At 31.4% G+C, this 19459-nt stretch overlaps 1 protein-coding gene across 4 annotated transcripts in view; it reads left to right on the forward strand.

Moving 5' to 3' along the window:
* Nucleotides 1-19459, forward strand: part of nAChRa7 (nicotinic acetylcholine receptor alpha7 subunit) — a 244157-nt gene that overhangs the window by 216957 nt on the left and 7741 nt on the right. For 3 of the 4 annotated variants that reach the window (XM_026444870.1, XM_026444873.1, XM_026444871.1), the window contains 7 exons: nt 4731-4911; nt 8518-8593; nt 11370-11564; nt 14714-14800; nt 15929-16038; nt 17195-17336; nt 17999-18396. In XM_026444870.1, coding sequence (XP_026300655.1) covers nt 4731-4911; nt 8518-8593; nt 11370-11564; nt 14714-14800; nt 15929-16038; nt 17195-17336; nt 17999-18396 — 1189 coding nt within the window. 4 annotated transcript variants of the gene reach the window in all.

Raw genomic sequence — 19459 nt, forward strand, 5'->3', positions numbered from 1 at the left:
TCAAACCTGTAAGTTAGATGGTTCTCGGTTCAATGCTCACCGTTCCCTCTAATGATTTGGTTTGAAGTTTTGAATTACCCTCGACTGAAGTGGTGAAGAGAATTTGCCAATATTCGACTCACATACGATTCCCCCTCCCCCCTTGTTCGGAGAGGGGGAACCTCGTCGGTTAATCCGAATGTTACAAAACTGCATACCGTGTATCGTCCGGTTTGTATTCTCGTCCAATTCATCAATTTTACTCGCAATTTGTGCGCGCTTTGTGCAACGTTGAGACGTTTAAAATATTCTCCTGGTTTAAACTGTTAAAAAGGTTACGATGCGGTGTTAATTTGTTTCAATTAAATTTTAGTCTTTTGCAATAAAGTCTTTTTGTGAAAAAAATTGTTTATGTATATATCGAGTGTTTATGTATATATTACACGTTATTTGTTATAAATTTATTATATCTGAATGAATGAATAAGAAAATGAAAAATATAGCAGAATAATAAGCAATTGCAAAGTTTCTTTTCTTTATTTTTGTGTATCTTTATAATTGATTAAATCAACGATGATAAGAAATGAGAAACCTAGTGATATGTAATGTTTTTTTCGATTATTTATTGAGTGTTTATGTATATATTACACGTTATTTGTTATAAATTTATTATATCTGAATGAATGAAAATGAGAAACATTCGTCAATATTAGAAGTTTCTTTTTTAGGCAAATATAAAATATAAAAATATAATATAGTAGGATAATAAGCAATTGCAAAGTTTCTTTTTTTTATTTTTACGTATCTTTATAATTGATTAAATCAATAATGATAAGAAATGAGAAACCTAGTGATATGTAATGTTTTTTTCGATTATTTATTGAGTGTTTATGTATATATTACACGTTATTTGTTATAAATTTATTATATGTGAATGAATGAAAATGAGAAGCATTCGTCAATATTAGAAGTTTCTTTTTTAGGCAAATATAAAAATGTTATAAAAATATATAGTAGGATAATAAGCAATTGCAAAGTTTCTTTTCTTTATTTTTATATATCTTTATAATTGATTAAATCAACGATGGTAAAAAATGAGAAATCTAATGATATGTAATGTTTTCTTCGATCCTCTGATCATTTTTGTGTTATGTATAATAAAAAACAATTGAGAATTGAAAGTAAAATTTAATTTCACATTGATATTAGTTATGAGTCAAGTAGTATAGATATTGCTGAAATTTCAAAATTAAAAGAATTAAGAAAAAATGAACTGAATTTAAGATGGCAACAATCATAAAGATTTCACCAAATTTTGTTTATATTAGAAAAATTTTGGATAAAAATTTCTATCTCAAAATTTGAAAGATGGAAATCAAATAGTGAAGAGTGAAGAAATTCTAGAGAAAAAAGAAAATTTCCTGTATTTCAAATTCCTTTTTTTTTTCTATACTTTGATTTCAATAGGTACAAATTTATGAAACCTTCGATAACAAGACTTATTATTTTCAAAATTAATCTTAAAGTACGTGATATTACATTTATCATGTAAATGTGACATTAGTAACAAAAAAAATAACAAAGAGGTTAAGATAAGAAAAAGCTTCGAGGTAGACACTTGAAGGAGTTTTTCGTCGATAGATCAACGTCACAGCTTACTTGATGGTTCTATCTATCCGTGTTACACGTCATTGAGAGTGGAAACATCGAGCAAGTTAACTGTGTGTATGGAAAAATGGAGGAGAATTTAAATAGCAACACGATCGGTGATAGAATGATATTATAATTTTATTACGATAACAATAAATGGAATATATTTGTCGAATGATCGAAATGATATTACAAACGAGTTCGTTGAAATTTTCTGTAATTAACTTGTCATGTGGATCTACCGCGACCGATAATGATTTATCGTTTAATGCCTCACAATGAACAACGCGATCCAATGAAAATTGTAAACGATAATTAATGATATTAATTACTCGAGTATCGAGTTAAATAATTTAATTTATCATTTAAAAGTAAAATTTTTAACAACAACGGGAAGAAAGAGGATTTTCGAAGAGAAGTTTCTTAATTTTAACTAAAAAATTATTAAATTTATTATTCATCGAAAAATTAAATTTTTCTTTTCAAAGGAAACGAATATTACACATCGATTAATCTTGAGAGAAATTGTAATACTGTTCTCCCTGATTTTTCTCCTAACTTCGAAATTATCACCCACCATAATTTATTTCTATAATCTATCATTAATTTATCATTCGTCTCGTGTGGATTTTTATTATTTATTAAAAAAAGAATTCCTTTTCGTTCTTTCCTTTTTTTAAAAAGTTAGCCAATATCTGACTAATTCGTCGAAATTATAATATATTTTCTCTTTGACGTTCCTCTTAACTTCTAAATTATTGCTCCTACGTGATTCCCTTCGTCCTCGTTAATATTCGAGATTGATATATTCAATTCTAAACGAAGAATAAAATTTTTCTGATATCCTCTCTTTACGCAGAGGAGTAGAGAGAGGAGGATTTTTAATTACACTTTCTCTCTCTCTCTTTTTCTCTCTCTCGCGAAAAGAACCTTGATTGTACGTCTCTAAATGGATAATAAATTTATTACTTTCGATAACTACGATTCACCTGGCGCATGCCACTGGAGGAATAAATCAGAACGCCTGTCTGGCAATTAGAATTTATCGTTTCGAGGCAGACGTTTCTTTATTGTTAAATTTCTCTCTCCGCAAATGGAAGGATAAGTAGGCAAAAAGATTTATTAATTTATAACGCGTGATGGACATCGGTGTAAAAGGTAATATTCGATTCGAATATTTTATTCCATCGAATGTATCTATGAAAATTCTTCGGGCAATGCGTCGTTATTTTATAAGTAATCGATGATCAATGATGATTTGTTCCTGTTCTTGATCTATCTGTAAATAATGAATTAAGAAAAATAATTTTTATAATAATTACTATCATTGAAATCATCATTCAAACTCTCTTTTTGATGATAAAATATCTACAAATAAAAAAATCGTAAAGTGTAAAATTTTAAATAATATATTCCTTTACATCCAAATATTTATCCAGAATATTAAAACATTAATATAAGGGATGTTGTTTAAGAAAAAACATTAAGTTTGGAGAATTATTCTTAGATATTATGACAATGGAAATATGTAAAAAAAATAATTTGTTTGATGATAAAATATCTACAAATAAAAAATCATAAAGTATAAAATTCTAAATATTATATTCCTTTAGATCCAAATATTTATCAGAATATTAAAATATTAATATAAGGATGTTGTTTAAGAAGAAACATCAAATTAAGCTTGGAGAATTATTCTTAAATACATTTTATGACAATGGAAATATGTAGAAGAAATAATTTTCTTTTTGATGATAAGATATCTACAAATAAAAAAATCATAAAATGTAAAATTAAAATTCTAAATAATATATTCCTTTACATCCAAATATTTATCAGAATATTAAAATATTATATATAATATAATATTATATTATATATAATATAAGGGATGTTGTTTAAGAAGAAACAGGAGAATTATTCTTAGATATATTTTATGACAATAGAAGCATATAGAAGAAATAATTTTCTTTTTGATGATAAAATATCTACAAATAAAAAAATCGTAAAGTATAAAATTAAAATTCTAAATAATATTTCTTTACATCCAAATATTTATCAGAATATTAAGAAGAAACATCGAATTAAGTTTAGAGAATTCTTAGATATATTTTATGACAATGAAAATATATAAAAAAAAATAATTTGCTTGATAATAAAATATCTACAAATAAAAAAATCAAATAAAATAAAAATAAAATAAAGCAACAATAAAACAAATAAAATAAAGTGTAAAATTAAAATTATAAATAAAATATTCCTTTATATAAATATTTATCAGAATATTAAAATATTAATATAAGTTATTTAAGAAGAAACATTAAGCTTGAAGAATTATTCTTAGATATTATGACAATGGAAATATGTAAAAAAAATAATTTAATGATAAAATATCTACAAATATAAAATTCTAAATAATATATTCCTTTACATCCAAATATATATCAGAAAATTGTTCCTTTTAATATTCAATCCTGGTGATTGAATATTAATATAAGGGATATGTTGTTTAAAAAGAAACATGGAATTAAGAACGCTACAGATGTAGAGAATCGATCGCGGGAGGGAAGAAAATTGGTAACTGGATGTGCCGTAATTCGATATTTTAATTTTCGGAAACACCTGTCCCGGGAACAAAGGATCGTTAGAGACAAAAGAGTTAAAATAGATCCTTCTTCCTATATCTTGCATTCAACTGGTGAAAAGATGCTGAACCATATATATATACAACGTCTCTCTACAAACTCACGCGACAAATTTTAACTCGATAATTTACAAGATTCCCTAAAAAGAAAGCGTTTCATCCCTCTGACAATTTTTATCGAGTCCCCTTTCGAACGAAGAAAAATATGTACAATTATTCAATTACATTATTATTATTATATTATATTATAATTACAATTGTACAAGTTTTGGAGGATCGAAAGAAAACTTTTCGAGAGAATTATTAGATCTTAAAAACGAACTGAGAAAATGATGAATTTATGAATTAAACTGCTAGAACTTAACAACTTAAGAATCGATACGGGTCGAAGAACCGGGTCTATTTGTCGAGAAAACCAATCAAAGCTCGTTTAACGTGAAATAATGGTTGGTTACAGCGCGGACGAAGGGTTCGACGGCACTTATCCGACGAACGTCGTTGTGAAGAACAATGGGACCTGCTTATACGTGCCGCCCGGCATATTCAAGAGCACTTGCAAGATAGACATTACCTGGTTCCCCTTTGACGATCAACGCTGCGAGATGAAATTCGGCTCCTGGACGTACGACGGCTTTCAGGTAGGGGGCGGTAACACTGGTAAATGGGTCGGCACAGATCCGTTTCTTCTTCTGCCATTCCGTTTGCCATGCGTTTAAAAATTCCCTCGGCTACGGCCGAGATGCCACGCTTTTCCAAGTATTCCGCTTCTGCTTTAACTCGGATGGTTTTCATTTTGAAACGTTGAAAGAGCAGTCGATTTAATGGAAATTAAATATATATATGTATCGTTTGAGTCAATGCAGAGATTTTTAACTGGTTATTTAATAGCGGTTCAGGTTATGGAGTTTTAAGCTTTGTGCTCAAGTTGGAAAATTGATTTAAATAGAGAAGGGAAGATTATCGCGTTGAAAAGAAAGATAGTTATTCTATAAACAATTGAAATATTGTTGTAATTCAAGTTGAGATAAATTTATTCATTTTTGGTTTTAATCGTGAGAATGTATTTCTGTTTCTTCAAAACAAAAGTGAAAATGTATGACACTATGATGATTTATTCGATTTTCCTGTCTTACAGTTTCTCGTTGATATTTTAACATTTAATTTATATCTGTTTGATTTGTTTAAATCGTGGATAAAATACATGAAATATTTGAGAGATAGTAATAGAGAAAAATTATTCACAAATTCAAATCTTCGAGAATCGTAATATTAAGAAGAATTTAATTCTATTTTCAATTTGAGAAAATTTGAATATTCTTTAATCATCTCGCAAGTTCCTCCTCACTTTTTCAATGGAACAAGGTAAGAATATCGATGAAAATGAAATTTTTCAGAAGGTTGTCAAACCTTTCAATTATACTCTGTTTGCCGGGAAATATTGGTCACTTCAACAAGAGATCCAGTTGATTGGAAGCGAAATTTACCTGCATTCATCGCTTTCGATTCTTTCAATTTTTCGACAACCGATTTTCAAAGAATATCTTCAAACTTTGTATTATATTTCAAAATACAAATTATTTTTAACTTAAAATCAGTCGAAAATCATCGACGATTTCTTTCATACTTTTCAATATTCCCAAATACAAGTTCGATATACGCATAATACAAAGGAAAGAAAGAAGATTTAAATAGAAGAAGTCTTTAAACAGATTATTCCCTTTGTTTCAATCTATCAGGACCGAGTTCTCCCCGATTTAATTTACCCTGTTACATAAACTTTCATCGGGGAGGGCGAAATTTATGCGGCAATTATGTATAATACGAGGTGAATGGGATTTAAAGAATCGAAATGTACCTTTTCAAGAGTGGGAAGGGGAGAACTCACTCCGTTTAATCTCATCAAACCGTTAATTTCGTTAAAGTGTTCGAGTCTTTTTAGCGCGGTCACAGTAATGTGAAGAAGAAGAGAGGAGAGAACATTATTTTCACGAGAGAGGGTCGTGAAAATTTCGTGATTTCGTAGAAGGTGAATTTCGCGTGACAATAAACGGGACAACGCGGCGTGCGGACAGAATTCACAGTTGAATCCAGTTTCTCGCTTGATGCTCGCAGCCAGGGTTAACACAATGGCCGGATGGACCGAGCCAAATTTTCTTCGACGTTAATACCTTTCGTGTTGATTGCTGGAAAAGTGTTGAAAATTACGCGGCCAACGTTTTTTTTTTTTTTTTTAACGCTTATCCTTTATTATTCTTTTCACGATTTTTTAAATAAATTGTCAAAATTGCGCGATAAAACTTTCCTCTTTGGAATTCTACCAATTGTAGATGAATGTAGTGGAACTATGTGAAATTTATTTGATGACAAATACTTGTACGATCTTTTCTGTAAATTTTTAAAAAATTATTATTAATAATTTCTTCTTTTCTTCTCTTCTTCTTTTTTTTTTTAATTATTGTACGGTATTTATTTATATTTAAAATAAAATTCGAAATTGAAATTCGGCAGAATGCAATAAAGGATGGAATGTTTACAATTTCCGTGCAATAGCACGGAGAAACGTTCGGCCTATCTTCATTCAGCGAGATCATTCTGAATAATTAAAATTGAGGATGCGAATTACACGGTGCGACGGAATTCGAGAATGCTCGAGGGTTCATTAAGGGGTACAATAAGCAGAACGAAGAAGGGGGAGGGGAGGGGAGTGGAGTATACGACGCTTTCCCAGACTACTATTCGATTTGACGTACAACCCTCTCCCGAGGGAGGGAGAGAGAGAGAGAGGTCTAAAACACACAGCTTATCGATCATTCCCTCTTTACTTTTTCTGACGTGGGACGCCGATCGCAGCTCGATATCGAAGCAACCTTACGTTAGTGCATCGTATCCGACAGGCAATTAATTTTGCCACGTCTTGCCTAAATACGTCCGTTTTATCTACCTTCGACAAAATTATAATAAACAGCAGAGGGATAGATGCACGATGAAATTTGTCACGATGAAATTCGTGTGAACTTCTTTATGCTAAAGGGTGACGTGTATTTAAATTTTAGACGCTTTTTCGTGATTCTAATTTAATAAGAAATTTAAAAATTTAAAGAATTTTTTTATTTTTTTCCCTCTTTATGTAAAGCGTGTTCCAAAATTAACAAGCAAGATTTGAATTTGCCGCCATTTTTGCATCAAGTTGTTGGCAAGCCTGAAAAAAGAACAGTTTGACAGCTAAGAGTTTAGGGTTGGTAATAATGGAGCGTTATACAACAACGTGTCGTAAAATTAAAATTCTAAATAATATATTTCTTTATATCCAAATATTTATCAGAATATTAAAATATTAATATAAGAGATGTTCTTTAAGAAGAAACATCGAATTAAGTTTGAAGAATTATTCTTAGATACATTTTATAACAATGAAAACATATATAGAAGAAATAATTTTCTTTTTGATGATAAAATATCTACAATATTTTAATGGATGCTGGTTTTTCGAGCAAAATAATCCTAAGCACGTTTTCACCTCGATGGCTTTGTTAATTGGCAAAATTGCCGTGTTTGGGTTCAAAGAATGTGATTAACGAAAAACAAATTCATGTGTCACTGTTTGGTGCGGATTTTGGGCAGGAGGCATCATCCATACTTTTTTGAAAACGAGGCTGGTCAAGCAGTTAATGGTGCTCGATATAACACGTTCTTTCTGCTGAAATTGAATGATATTGATGTGGCCAATATGTGGTTTCAACAAGACGGTGCCACATGCCGTACAATGAAACGATTCAATTACTGCACGAGACATTTCCTGGTCGTGTACTCTCTCGTTTAGATGTGGTTTAACACCATTAGATTTCTTCTTATGGGGTTATTCGAAATCAAAGGTCTATGTCAACAATCCCACAACTGCATTACAAGAAATTGAACGCTGTATCAACGAAATTCAATCACAATTGTGCAAAAAGGTGATGAAAAATTTGGAAAAATTTGCGTATGTGCCAGTTAAAAACTAAATATCTAAAGACTCTCTTTTACATTCAATTCAAATCTTGCGTTAATTTTGGGACACCCTTTACAATAAAAATCTAATCATCGAACGATTTAAATCTTCGTATCTAAATCTAAAGGGATGGATATTTCGATCGCATGTTCATTTTTAAAAAAAATCGCCACCCTTAAAAAGTAACAAATCAAATCTAACTATTGCGGTCATGTTAATAACTCTGCCCTAATCGGTGGTAATAAATTTTCAACAGTTGGACCTGCAACTGCAAGACGAAGCGGGAGGTGACATCAGCAGTTTCATCACTAACGGCGAGTGGGATCTGTTGGGTGAGTTTTTACAACCCCTTTATCGGCTCATCCAGGTTCATTCGTATCCACACACACGAGCAGTTTGCTCGGCGTGAAAGCGGCTCCTCGAACGATTAGCAATTCTAAAATCCATCCCCCTCTCTCCCCATTCCTTGTTCAAGTTCCGCAAGGGGGCACAAAGGCGCGATCAATCGTTTTCATGGGTCGACACCAGCTGCGTCTTACTGCTACTCGAGCTTTATCTAATCCAGATTCTCATCCCGGGGGAGGGGTTGATTGTAACATTTTCGAATTGGGCGGGAATTAATTCGCTGGCTCCGTGTTCTCTCTGGATTCTAATTATTTCAATCACGTTCACCATGAATCTTTCGCATATTTTGTAATCAACATCGTCTTCCTAACGTGAATGTATTTATATTACATTAAAAGAAGAAGGTTTGAACGAAATACAAAGATTTTTTGTAAAAGTGATGCATTAAAAGAATGAATAGGAATGTTTAAAAATTGTAGAAATATGGGGAGAATTACAGAGATGTAACAAATGATGCTCTTTCTAAATTAGCACGTATATATTAACGTATTTTATTATCGTTCTTGCATTACAACTCGCTCGCGTATCGCCAGAGGGCACTGGTTGGAAATCTTATTAGACCCTGCAAAAGTGGACACTTTAAAACACCGCATGCATTTCTCAACGAAATAAAAATGCAAGAAAATTGGTTTAACAACTTTTATTTGTTAGCGAGGGGGAAAGAAAAATGGATAATTAATTAGTAATTTCGATTCTTTATACTTTTGAGATGTTTCACGTGCGTGGTTTTGAATTTTGGAAATTTTTAGCCGCACGAAGAGAGGAATTATCCGAATTTTTAACAGGATTTCGACAAATAATGGCCGAATAAGGTTCTTTAATAATGCATCATTAGCGTAGTCGCATGCTGAATTATTTACTTCCATACTGCGGGATATCGCGCAATGTTTGCCCTCGAACAGAAATCTTCCTCTTCAATGGAAGCGAAATTCAGGCGGTTGCTTTCCTCCCTCCTCCCCGAACTGCATATTCCCCGATTGGCAAACTGGAAAATTGTCGACCGACTGTCAGGAAACATTTGTTTAATTTGCTTTCGTTAAAAGAAATGTAAATTTCACGATTAATTTCTTTTTCATACAAATATTGTACAAATTCCAATTCATTTTGGTTTAAAAAATGAAATCCAATTAATTAAAAAATTATAATATAACGCAGGGAGAAAATTTTTCTTTCCAATTTTAATGTAAATATCCTCTTAACGGTGTCAAGTAACTTTTTAAATATTTTTTATTAAAAGCAAAAAAAAAAAACGTACTTAAATCTTTATAATTACGAGATTTATTCTACAATATAAAACGTAACAACTATACAAATAAAGAAATAGGGAATAAAAATATTTAAATTATATCTGCATGTGATAAAAATAAATAAAAATAACAATTTTAATAAAATTGTATACTGAAAAATAATACATTTACTTCGATCATAAAATAATATGTTTCGCCACAAAAAGTATTAAAAATTTCTCAATGAATATCAATTTTTCAAATGCGCCCAACAAATATATTCACTCGTAATATTCCTTCCCGAAGAGTATCAATTTTACAATTTCATCCAGAGAGCACACGACGTTTTAACAAGAAAATAAAAGAACGTGATTCACCGAACGATATAATTCCTCCAGATAACACCTGGTAGGCGGCGCGGTTTTGCAAAATGCAAATTACGTGGAATATAAAAATGTCACGTTGTGCACGTAGCTTGTGTATTTCCGGGATGCACGTGTGCACGTAAGGTGTCGCGGTGTGTACGCGGTATGCATAAGAGAGGTTATGAAAGCCAGAAATGTATCTTAAGTGAGCCGAGGAGAATGTGAGATCGAAGGAACACTCGAAAATGAAGTCACCGTCTCGCCTCACCAGGTGTAATTCGAGCAAGCTGTTAGGCGAAATAGTCGAGTCATCGATATTGGATCCGCTCTTTTTTTTTTTTTTATTATTTCTACGAGCTTTCTATTCTCCGCTTCTTTCTTCTGAAGACTCTCTTTGTACCAATTTCCATGTTAAAACTGTTTGACAATTGGTTGAAAGTTTGAGATTATTTTTTCAGGCGCGTTTTGTTTCATTCGAATTCAAATATCGGTGATTTGGAATAATCTCAACGTGAAAATATCTATGTTCGAAATTTGAATTTCTTATGAGAATTATTTATCGTTTTAGATCAATCGTTTTATAAGAGAATTTATTAAAATTATAATTTTGTTTGTTTATTTATTTTTTTTTCTGTCTCGTGTTTATATTTTGAAAATTTCCGTATCAGAATCTTATATACGTTGTATTATAAATCGAATTATTTAGCATACATTTGAATCTATTATTCCTATAACTCGTATATTCAAGTTGAAATTTACATTTACAATCAACGATATCTCGGAATAATTATACGAGAGAGCTCGCTTTATCTGGTATTCAACGTTAGAAACTAATAAAACAAAATTTAATTTCTTACATTCATCCCTTCTCTTTCCCTTAAACGCAAAAATTATTCGATTTTTTGGAAAACAACTCTTTACAATTGAAAAATATCATATCTTTACATATATTTTTTTCATCTAACCTCGTCGAATTTCTTTTATTTAGAATCCTAAAAGTAGAAAGTTCGAAGTACTTTTAAGTATTCTTATCAAAATTTTTCACGTATCGAAAAAATTCGAAATATATATTTGCCTTTTCATATATATATATATATTTCGTCTCGTTACAGGGGTGCCTGGTAAAAGAAACGAAATTTATTACAATTGCTGCCCAGAACCGTATATAGATATAACGTTCGTGGTGATCATCAGAAGGCGGACTCTTTACTATTTCTTCAACCTGATCGTGCCGTGTGTCCTGATTGCCAGCATGGCCGTTCTGGGATTCACCTTGCCACCCGATTCCGGCGAGAAGCTATCTCTAGGTGAGTTGGACGTAACCGCTATTAAATGTCGCAAAAGAACGATATGAAACGAATTGAGATATTGCTCCTTGGATTTTTCCATTTTCCTAGGAACGAATAAAAAATTTCTAACGAAATTTCAAAATCGTTTAATTTTTCAAATAATGTCGATCCACGTGACAATGTATTTTTATATTTATTTTCTCCTTTTCAAATAGACAATAAATGCACAACAATCTGAAAGATGATATGTAATGATGTATCATTCTTAAACGAATTATTAATAAAAATCACGTGAATAAAAGTGGACGATGTCGATATCGATGCGTTCGCAAAGCCATCGTATTTTCAATATTCTTTCCTTTTTAAAATAAATAGATAACAATCTGAAAGATTTCACGATGATATGTAATGATGTATCATTCTTAAAATTCATTATTAATAAAAATCACGTGAAAAGTGGACAATATCAATATCGATGTGTTCGCAAAGCCATCACATTTCCGATATTTTCTCCTTTTTAAAATAAATGGATAACAATCTGAAAGATTTCATGATGTATCATTCTTAAACGAATTATTAATAAAATTATGAATAAAAGTGGACGATGTCGATATCGATGCGTTCGCAAAGCCATCGCATTTCTAATATTCTTTCCTTTTTAAAATAAATAGATAACAATCTGAAAGATTTCACGATGATATACAATGATGTATCATTTTTAAACGAATTATTAATAAAAATAAAAGTGAATAAAAGTGGACAATGTTAATATCGATGCGTTCGCAAAGCCATTGCATTTCCGATATTTTCTCTTTTTTAAAATAAATAGATAACAATCTGAGAGATTTCACGATGATATATAATGATATATCATTCTTAAAATTATTAATAAAAATCACGCGAATAAAAGTGGACAATGTCGATATCGATGCGTTCGCAAAGCCATCGCATTTCTGATATTTTCTTCTTTTCAAATAGACAATAAATGCACAGCATAGCAATCTGAAAGATGATATGTAATGATGTATCATTCTTAAACGAATTATTAATAAAAATCACGCAAATAAAAGTAGACAATGTTAATATCGATGTGTTCGCAAAGTCATCGCATTTCCGATATTTTAAAATAAATAGATAACAATCTGAAAGATTTCACGATGATATACAATGATGTATCATTCTTAAACGAATTATTAATAAAAATCACGTGAATAAAATTGGACAATGTTAATATCGATGCGTTCGCAAAACCATCACATTTCCGATATTTTCTTCTTTTTAAAATAAATGAATAACAATTTGAAAGATTTCGCGATGATATACAATGATATATCATTCTTAAACGAATTATTAATAAAAATGTGAATAAAAGTGGACAATGTTAATATTGATGCGTTCGCAAAGCCATCGCATTTTCGATATTTTCTCCTTTTCAAATAGACAATAAATGCATAACATAGCAATCTGAAAGATGATATATAATGATGTATCATTCTTAAACGAATTATTAATAAAAATCACGTGATTAAAAGTCGACAATATCGATATCGATACGTTCGCAAAGCCATCGCATTTTCAATATTCTTTTCTTTTTAAAATAAATGGATAACAATCTGAAAGATTTCACGATGATATACAATGATGTATCATTCTTAAACGAATTATTAATAAAAATATGAATAAAAATGGACAATGTCGATATCGATGCGTTCGCAAAGCCATCACATTTCCGATATTTTCTCCTTTTTAAAATAAATGGATAACAATCTGAAAGATTTTATGATGTATCATTCTTAAATGAATTATTAATAAAATTGTGAATAAAAGTGGACAACGTCGATATCGATGCGTTCGCAAAGTCATCGCATTTCTAATATTTTTTCCTTTTTAAAATAAATAGATCACAATCTGAAAGATTCCACGATGATATATAATGATGTATCATTCTTAAACGAATTATTAATAAAAATATGAATAAAAATGGACAATGTCGATATCGATGCGTTCGCAAAGCCATCGCATTTCTGATATTTTCTTCTTTTCAAATAGACAATAAATGCACAGCATAGCAATCTGAAAGATGATATACAATGATGTATCATTCTTAAACGAATTATTAATAAAAATCACGTGAATAAAATTGGACAAAGTTAATATCGATGCGTTCGCAAAACCATCACATTTCCGATATTTTCTTCTTTTTAAAATAAATGGATAACAATTTGAAAGATTTCGCGATGATATACAATGATGTATCATTCTTAAAATTATTAATAAAAATCACGTGAATAAGAGTGGACAATATTAATATCGATGCGTTCGCAAAGTCATCGCATTTCCGATATTTTCTCCTTCTTAAAATAAGTAGATAACAATCTGAAAGATTTCACGATGATATACAGTGATGTATCATTCTTAAACGAATTATTAATAAAAATATGAATAAAAGTGGACAATGTCGATATCGATGCGTTCGCAAAGCCATCGCATTGTTTCATTATGGGTCCAAGCCGAGATTCCGATGATTACTCACTTCCAGCAAGTTGAAATCGCTTGCTAGCATAATTGCAATTCCTTGCAGGCTTCGGAGCACGCTATAACAGCTCACGTGATTAGATTCAGTCGAAGTTCTCGTAACGTATTGAATTGTATGGGAGATTGCTGCCGCGTCGATGTCGATCATAGATATTCGTGTGCCGGTGAAATACACGAGTTTATTGATCGACCACGACCCCTCGTGGTTTTACGCTCAAATACGTGAAATTATCCTTTATAAATATGGCGACTGGCAAACATCACGAAATATTTTCAATCCTAGAAAATTAAACGAAGAGAAATTAATAATCAATCTTACTTAATAATAATAATTGTATGAGTTTCAACAAGTTTTAGAAATTATTTCCTCGAAAAATAATGAACTTATTTTAGTTTTATTTACCCAATTTGCCCAATTAAAAATATATTTAAATATTTCAAAGTCAGATTAAAAGAGTTATAATATAGGAAAAGTGAAATTTGTTAACAGCAATCTGCAAAATCAGATAGGCCTTTATATATAATAACATTTTTGATCAGAGCGTCATCAGTCTGCGAGTTCTGTTATGGATTAATCACGTTTGGTTATCGGGTTGGTGATAATTAATTGGTCGAACGAACCTCTTTTGCAGGGGTAACCATCCTCTTGTCCCTCACTGTGTTCCTGAATATGGTGGCCGAGACAATGCCAGCGACTTCGGACGCCGTGCCTCTGCTGGGTAAGCCTGTCAATTTTCAACCCCTTTGCGTCTCGTGGAGATTTCGTTTTCACTTTCTCATAGTCTTTTTAAGAAGAAAGTTAGAGTCAAGATTTCTTTTTGAATGGTTATGTTACAACGTTAACAACAAATAGAAAAAAATTATTTCAAATATTTGAGACGGATGTAAGACAGAGGCTTCACGAGAAAGAGGAAATTTCCCATGGAATTCTTCTGGGAGATGATTCACTGGATCCTGTCTTTTCAGTTTAGATTTGTACGGTTTCTCAACGCGCGGTTTCCGTTGAAAATTTGGATTGGAGCCCGCTGAGGAATGAAATATACGTGTAGGGGCGATTATATCTCCCTTTGTCCGTCATTCCCTCGAACATTTTCAACGTGTCTTTGTCAGAGAATCCTGTCTTCTTCTCGTTCGTCTTTATCCCTAAATAAATTATAACTCGGGGAAAATGGCTCTAAGAAAGCTGTATTTTTTTTTTAAATTTAACGTTTCTTAACGATCCAATGTCTGATCTTTGAATAAAATTGAAATAATCTCAATTGATAAACCTGTAAATTAAACAAAAAAACATTAAGAATTTGAAGAAATATCGAGAATATTTTTTAACTCCAAAAAAAAAGAAAGCAAAGGAAATGTATAATTCATCAATCTCTTCAACCGATCTCATCTCCATTTACGAGTCATTCAATGGAAAAAAATTCCACATTGTTATCGAGGAGAATCGAGTCGAGACTTATCCCTATGGAAATTCTTTGGTGTTTCGTACATACTCGCGAGGATCTATACAGAGACATCTTGGATCATCTGGTACGATAATGCTTATTGTACGCAGTCCTTTATCCCCGACGACTCGTCTATTGCAATCAGAGCTCGGATTCGAGCGACAGTAGTAGTAATAGCTGTGGTGGTAGTTGGTTGACAGTGGTAAGAGACGGTGCGGGTCAGACGACAAACGTCCATTGACATCTTGATTGGGGGAGGGGAATGGAGAGGTTGAAATTTGCACGATTGATATTTCCTGAATGATCGAGATCGAGATTTGAGCAATGTGTGCTTTCTGAATGAACGAATTCCGTTTACGAATTCCGGTCATAATTCTTTTTGATTTTCGTGTCATGTTTCCACAGGGACGTACTTCAACTGTATTATGTTTATGGTGGCCAGCAGTGTTGTCAGCACCATTCTTATTTTAAATTATCATCATCGGAATGCTGACACTCACGAAATGTCTGAATGGGTAAGTTAAATTTATTTTTTAATGATTTTGGAATTTAAGAAGACAAGAGTTTTGTGCAAATGGCAATTTTTTGTTATTTTCAATACTATATAATACTGCAACATAAAATTGTAACTCGAAAACAAGGTTAAATGGGACATATGTTTCTATGAATTTTTCTTTTTGTAGTTTTTATAAATGCGAATTACATTTAAAATAACCAATTGTTGCTTGAAATATTGCTTGCTAATTGTTGTTATTTAGTTGTTCTTTTGTTCAGAATAATTTTTTATTTGAATAATTTGGAATTAAAAAAATGTATTATTTTAAATCAATATTTCAAATTTACTTGAGTTTTAAATAAAGATTGTCACGGTTGTTGCAATCTTCTGCCATTAAAAATTACAAAATTTATTATTAAACAAATTTTAGATTAACAAAATTAAAAGAATTTCTCGTTATAAATTCGAAGAGAGAAAGTATTAAATTTTAAATAAACATAAGAAAGATCAAAGGAACAAATGATATAAATTTACGTCATCGGCAAAAACAGCATTTGAAATAACGTGAATTTTCGTCGGCAAATGCGAATGTGTCAATAATTGACCACGCTTAAAAATATATATTTCAAAGAATTCCTTTTTCTTTTTTTGACAAATTATTCAAATAAATTTACGAATTATTTATATATCTGGAAAACATGTATTACAATGAAAGTTTAATGAGACACATTTTCATTTTATTTCTTATGACTATAAAAATTCGAGGATTTTCCTCGTTCTCTCTATCCTCACTGTGCGAAGTGGTTTCTTGGATGATCCCATCGTATATGTGACTTCAATTAGCGTGAGCTCATGTGCTTCCAAGTACACTTCAGGTTTACTTTGGTCGTTAACTGGATTCACCCTTTCGAGTGATACTAAGCTTCCACCTCGTCCACCTATTTTATTGTCTACCATATCCTTTGGATTTTGAGAATCTCATAAATACCATATGCTATTAAATCCTTAATTTTTTTTCTCCTTCTATAACATAGAAAAATCAATTTGCATTCTCTCTTCATCATTTCATTTATCCCTAAAAATAAAATTGTTGCAGTTAACAATAATTATATATAATGCGTTTGAATATAATTTATTATTTATTATTTATTATAGATAGCATTTCAAACTTTCAGGTGAAAGTGGTATTCCTTTATTGGCTGCCTTGTATACTTCGTATGTCACGACCAAGTGATAAGGAGGAGAGGGAGGCGCAAAAATCTCAAAAACCGTCTCCAGTCACCGGTAATTTAGTGACACGAAAAAGCATCGACACAAGTACTGACAACATTTACTACTTATTTATATCTGTATAAATGTTTCAATGTGTTTCAATGTGTCCACCATGTACACCGTTCTCAGCCACTCTCACTGAAACGTGAATCACAGAATAAAACTCCTGAAAGAACACACCTTGACTTGTCTTTAAGTCATGTGCATGTGTACAAGCAAGAAATTAAGAAGAAAGTGAAATGTTGCCAGAAATCAATCATCCAAATCTTCTTAATTTTCCATTCCTATCTATTTTTTATACAGATTGTATATACACAAGATATTTTCTTATTTATTTATTTATTTATTTCTTCTCACACAAAATTAAGAAACTTTTTTTTATTTATTTTACCTCATCATCCTTATCTATTCTTTTTGACAGATGTGCTGTACATACACTTTTATTATTCCTTTAAAACATTTCCTTATTGTAAATTGTTATATCTATATTTCCCATTAATTATTAATTTTATCAAATTAATACAATCCTTCTATTATATCTACAAAATCAAAAGAATTTTCAAAAAATAGCTAAAATAATATTTAAGATAATACAGTGTTCATCAATTTATTCATTCTTCTTTCCAAATTTATAAATACTAATAACAAAGATCAAGCTGACCATCCAGTCTTACCAAGCTATTCATTGTAATAATTCACGGTCACAGGCGCTAGCAAGAGTCACGGTGACCTGGAGCTTCGTCAAAGGAGCAGCAAATCCCTCCTAGCGAATGTCCTGGACCTCGAGGACAACGCTCTGGCGTCCCACAATAATCTGTTGAACAACGTGTACAGCACCCCTGGCCCCCACCATCACACGATGGGCCACGGGCACAGTCACATACACGCGACCCCCCATCATCATCACAGCCACGCTGCAACGCCGCATCATCAACACTCGACGCCACTGGCACACTCCTCTTATCCGGCAGCGATTCAGATTGGTCACACGCCGCATCATCATCCGCATCCGCCAGAGACGCCTGGCCCTCAGGTCGAAACGATACTTCAAAACGCGTGTTTCTGCGCCCGAAACGAGCTCATGATGATCCTCAAAGAGATTAAGGTACGTCTCTCGCGAGGCAATCCGATCAATCGGATTATAATTTTGTCGCACGTGACGATTGTAGATTTTTTTTTTTTTCAAAAAGATAGCATATCTATTTCTCTTTTTGTCAGATAGAAGTACTATGGGTTCACTCTTTTCTTTTATTAATATTATTATTTTTCAACGTATGGAGATTGAAAAAGATTAAGATGTTTTGATAGATAAATATGAGAATTGATACCAATAATTATAATTATATGTTTAAGGATAAATTAAAAAGAACACTAGGAAGTGTATTATTTTCTTAGTCTCTATCATTTGTATCAGATGGAAGTACTATGAGTTCATTCTTTTCTTTTATTAATATTATTATTTTTCAATATATGGAGATTGAAAGAGATTAGGAGATTAAGGTGTTTTGATAGATAAATATATAATGAAAATTGATACCAATAATTATAATTATATGTTTAAGGGTAAATTAAAAAGAATACTAGGAAGTGTATTATTTTCTTAGTCTCTATCATTTGTGTCATATGGAAGTACTATGGGTTCACTCTTTTCTTTTATTAATATTATTATTTTTCAATGTATGGAGATTGAAAGAGATTAAGGTGTTTTGATAGATAAATATATAATGAGAATTGATACCAATAATTATAATTATATGTTTAAGGGTAAATTAAAAAGAACACTAGAAAGTTATTATTTTCTTAGTCTGTATCATCACATTTCAGGTGGCTTAATCTTTTCAACACTAAAATTCTTATTTCTTATTTTTTACCTCAAGATTGTTTTAGAATTTTTAACGAACGTACAAATTTTTATTCAAGTTGCACTTTATTCACGTTTAGAAACTAGCACAACATGGCACAGTGAACTTTAAAAGGAATTAGGAACTCGTTAGGCCACTAATTCGTTTCCTCCTCTTTCATAAGGAAACGTATGCGCTCTTAAACACTTGAACGTTTACAGACTTGAGTCCCTGCTTTATTTTCAATAGAAAGAAGTGTCGTCCATTTAATAATAACGAGGATGACAATTAGCGAGTTCTTGCGAAATATACACACAGGTCCCCTCA

This window comes from Apis mellifera, linkage group LG14 (genome assembly GCF_003254395.2).
Source record: "Apis mellifera strain DH4 linkage group LG14, Amel_HAv3.1, whole genome shotgun sequence".
Taxonomy (NCBI): Eukaryota; Metazoa; Arthropoda; class Insecta; order Hymenoptera; family Apidae; genus Apis; species Apis mellifera.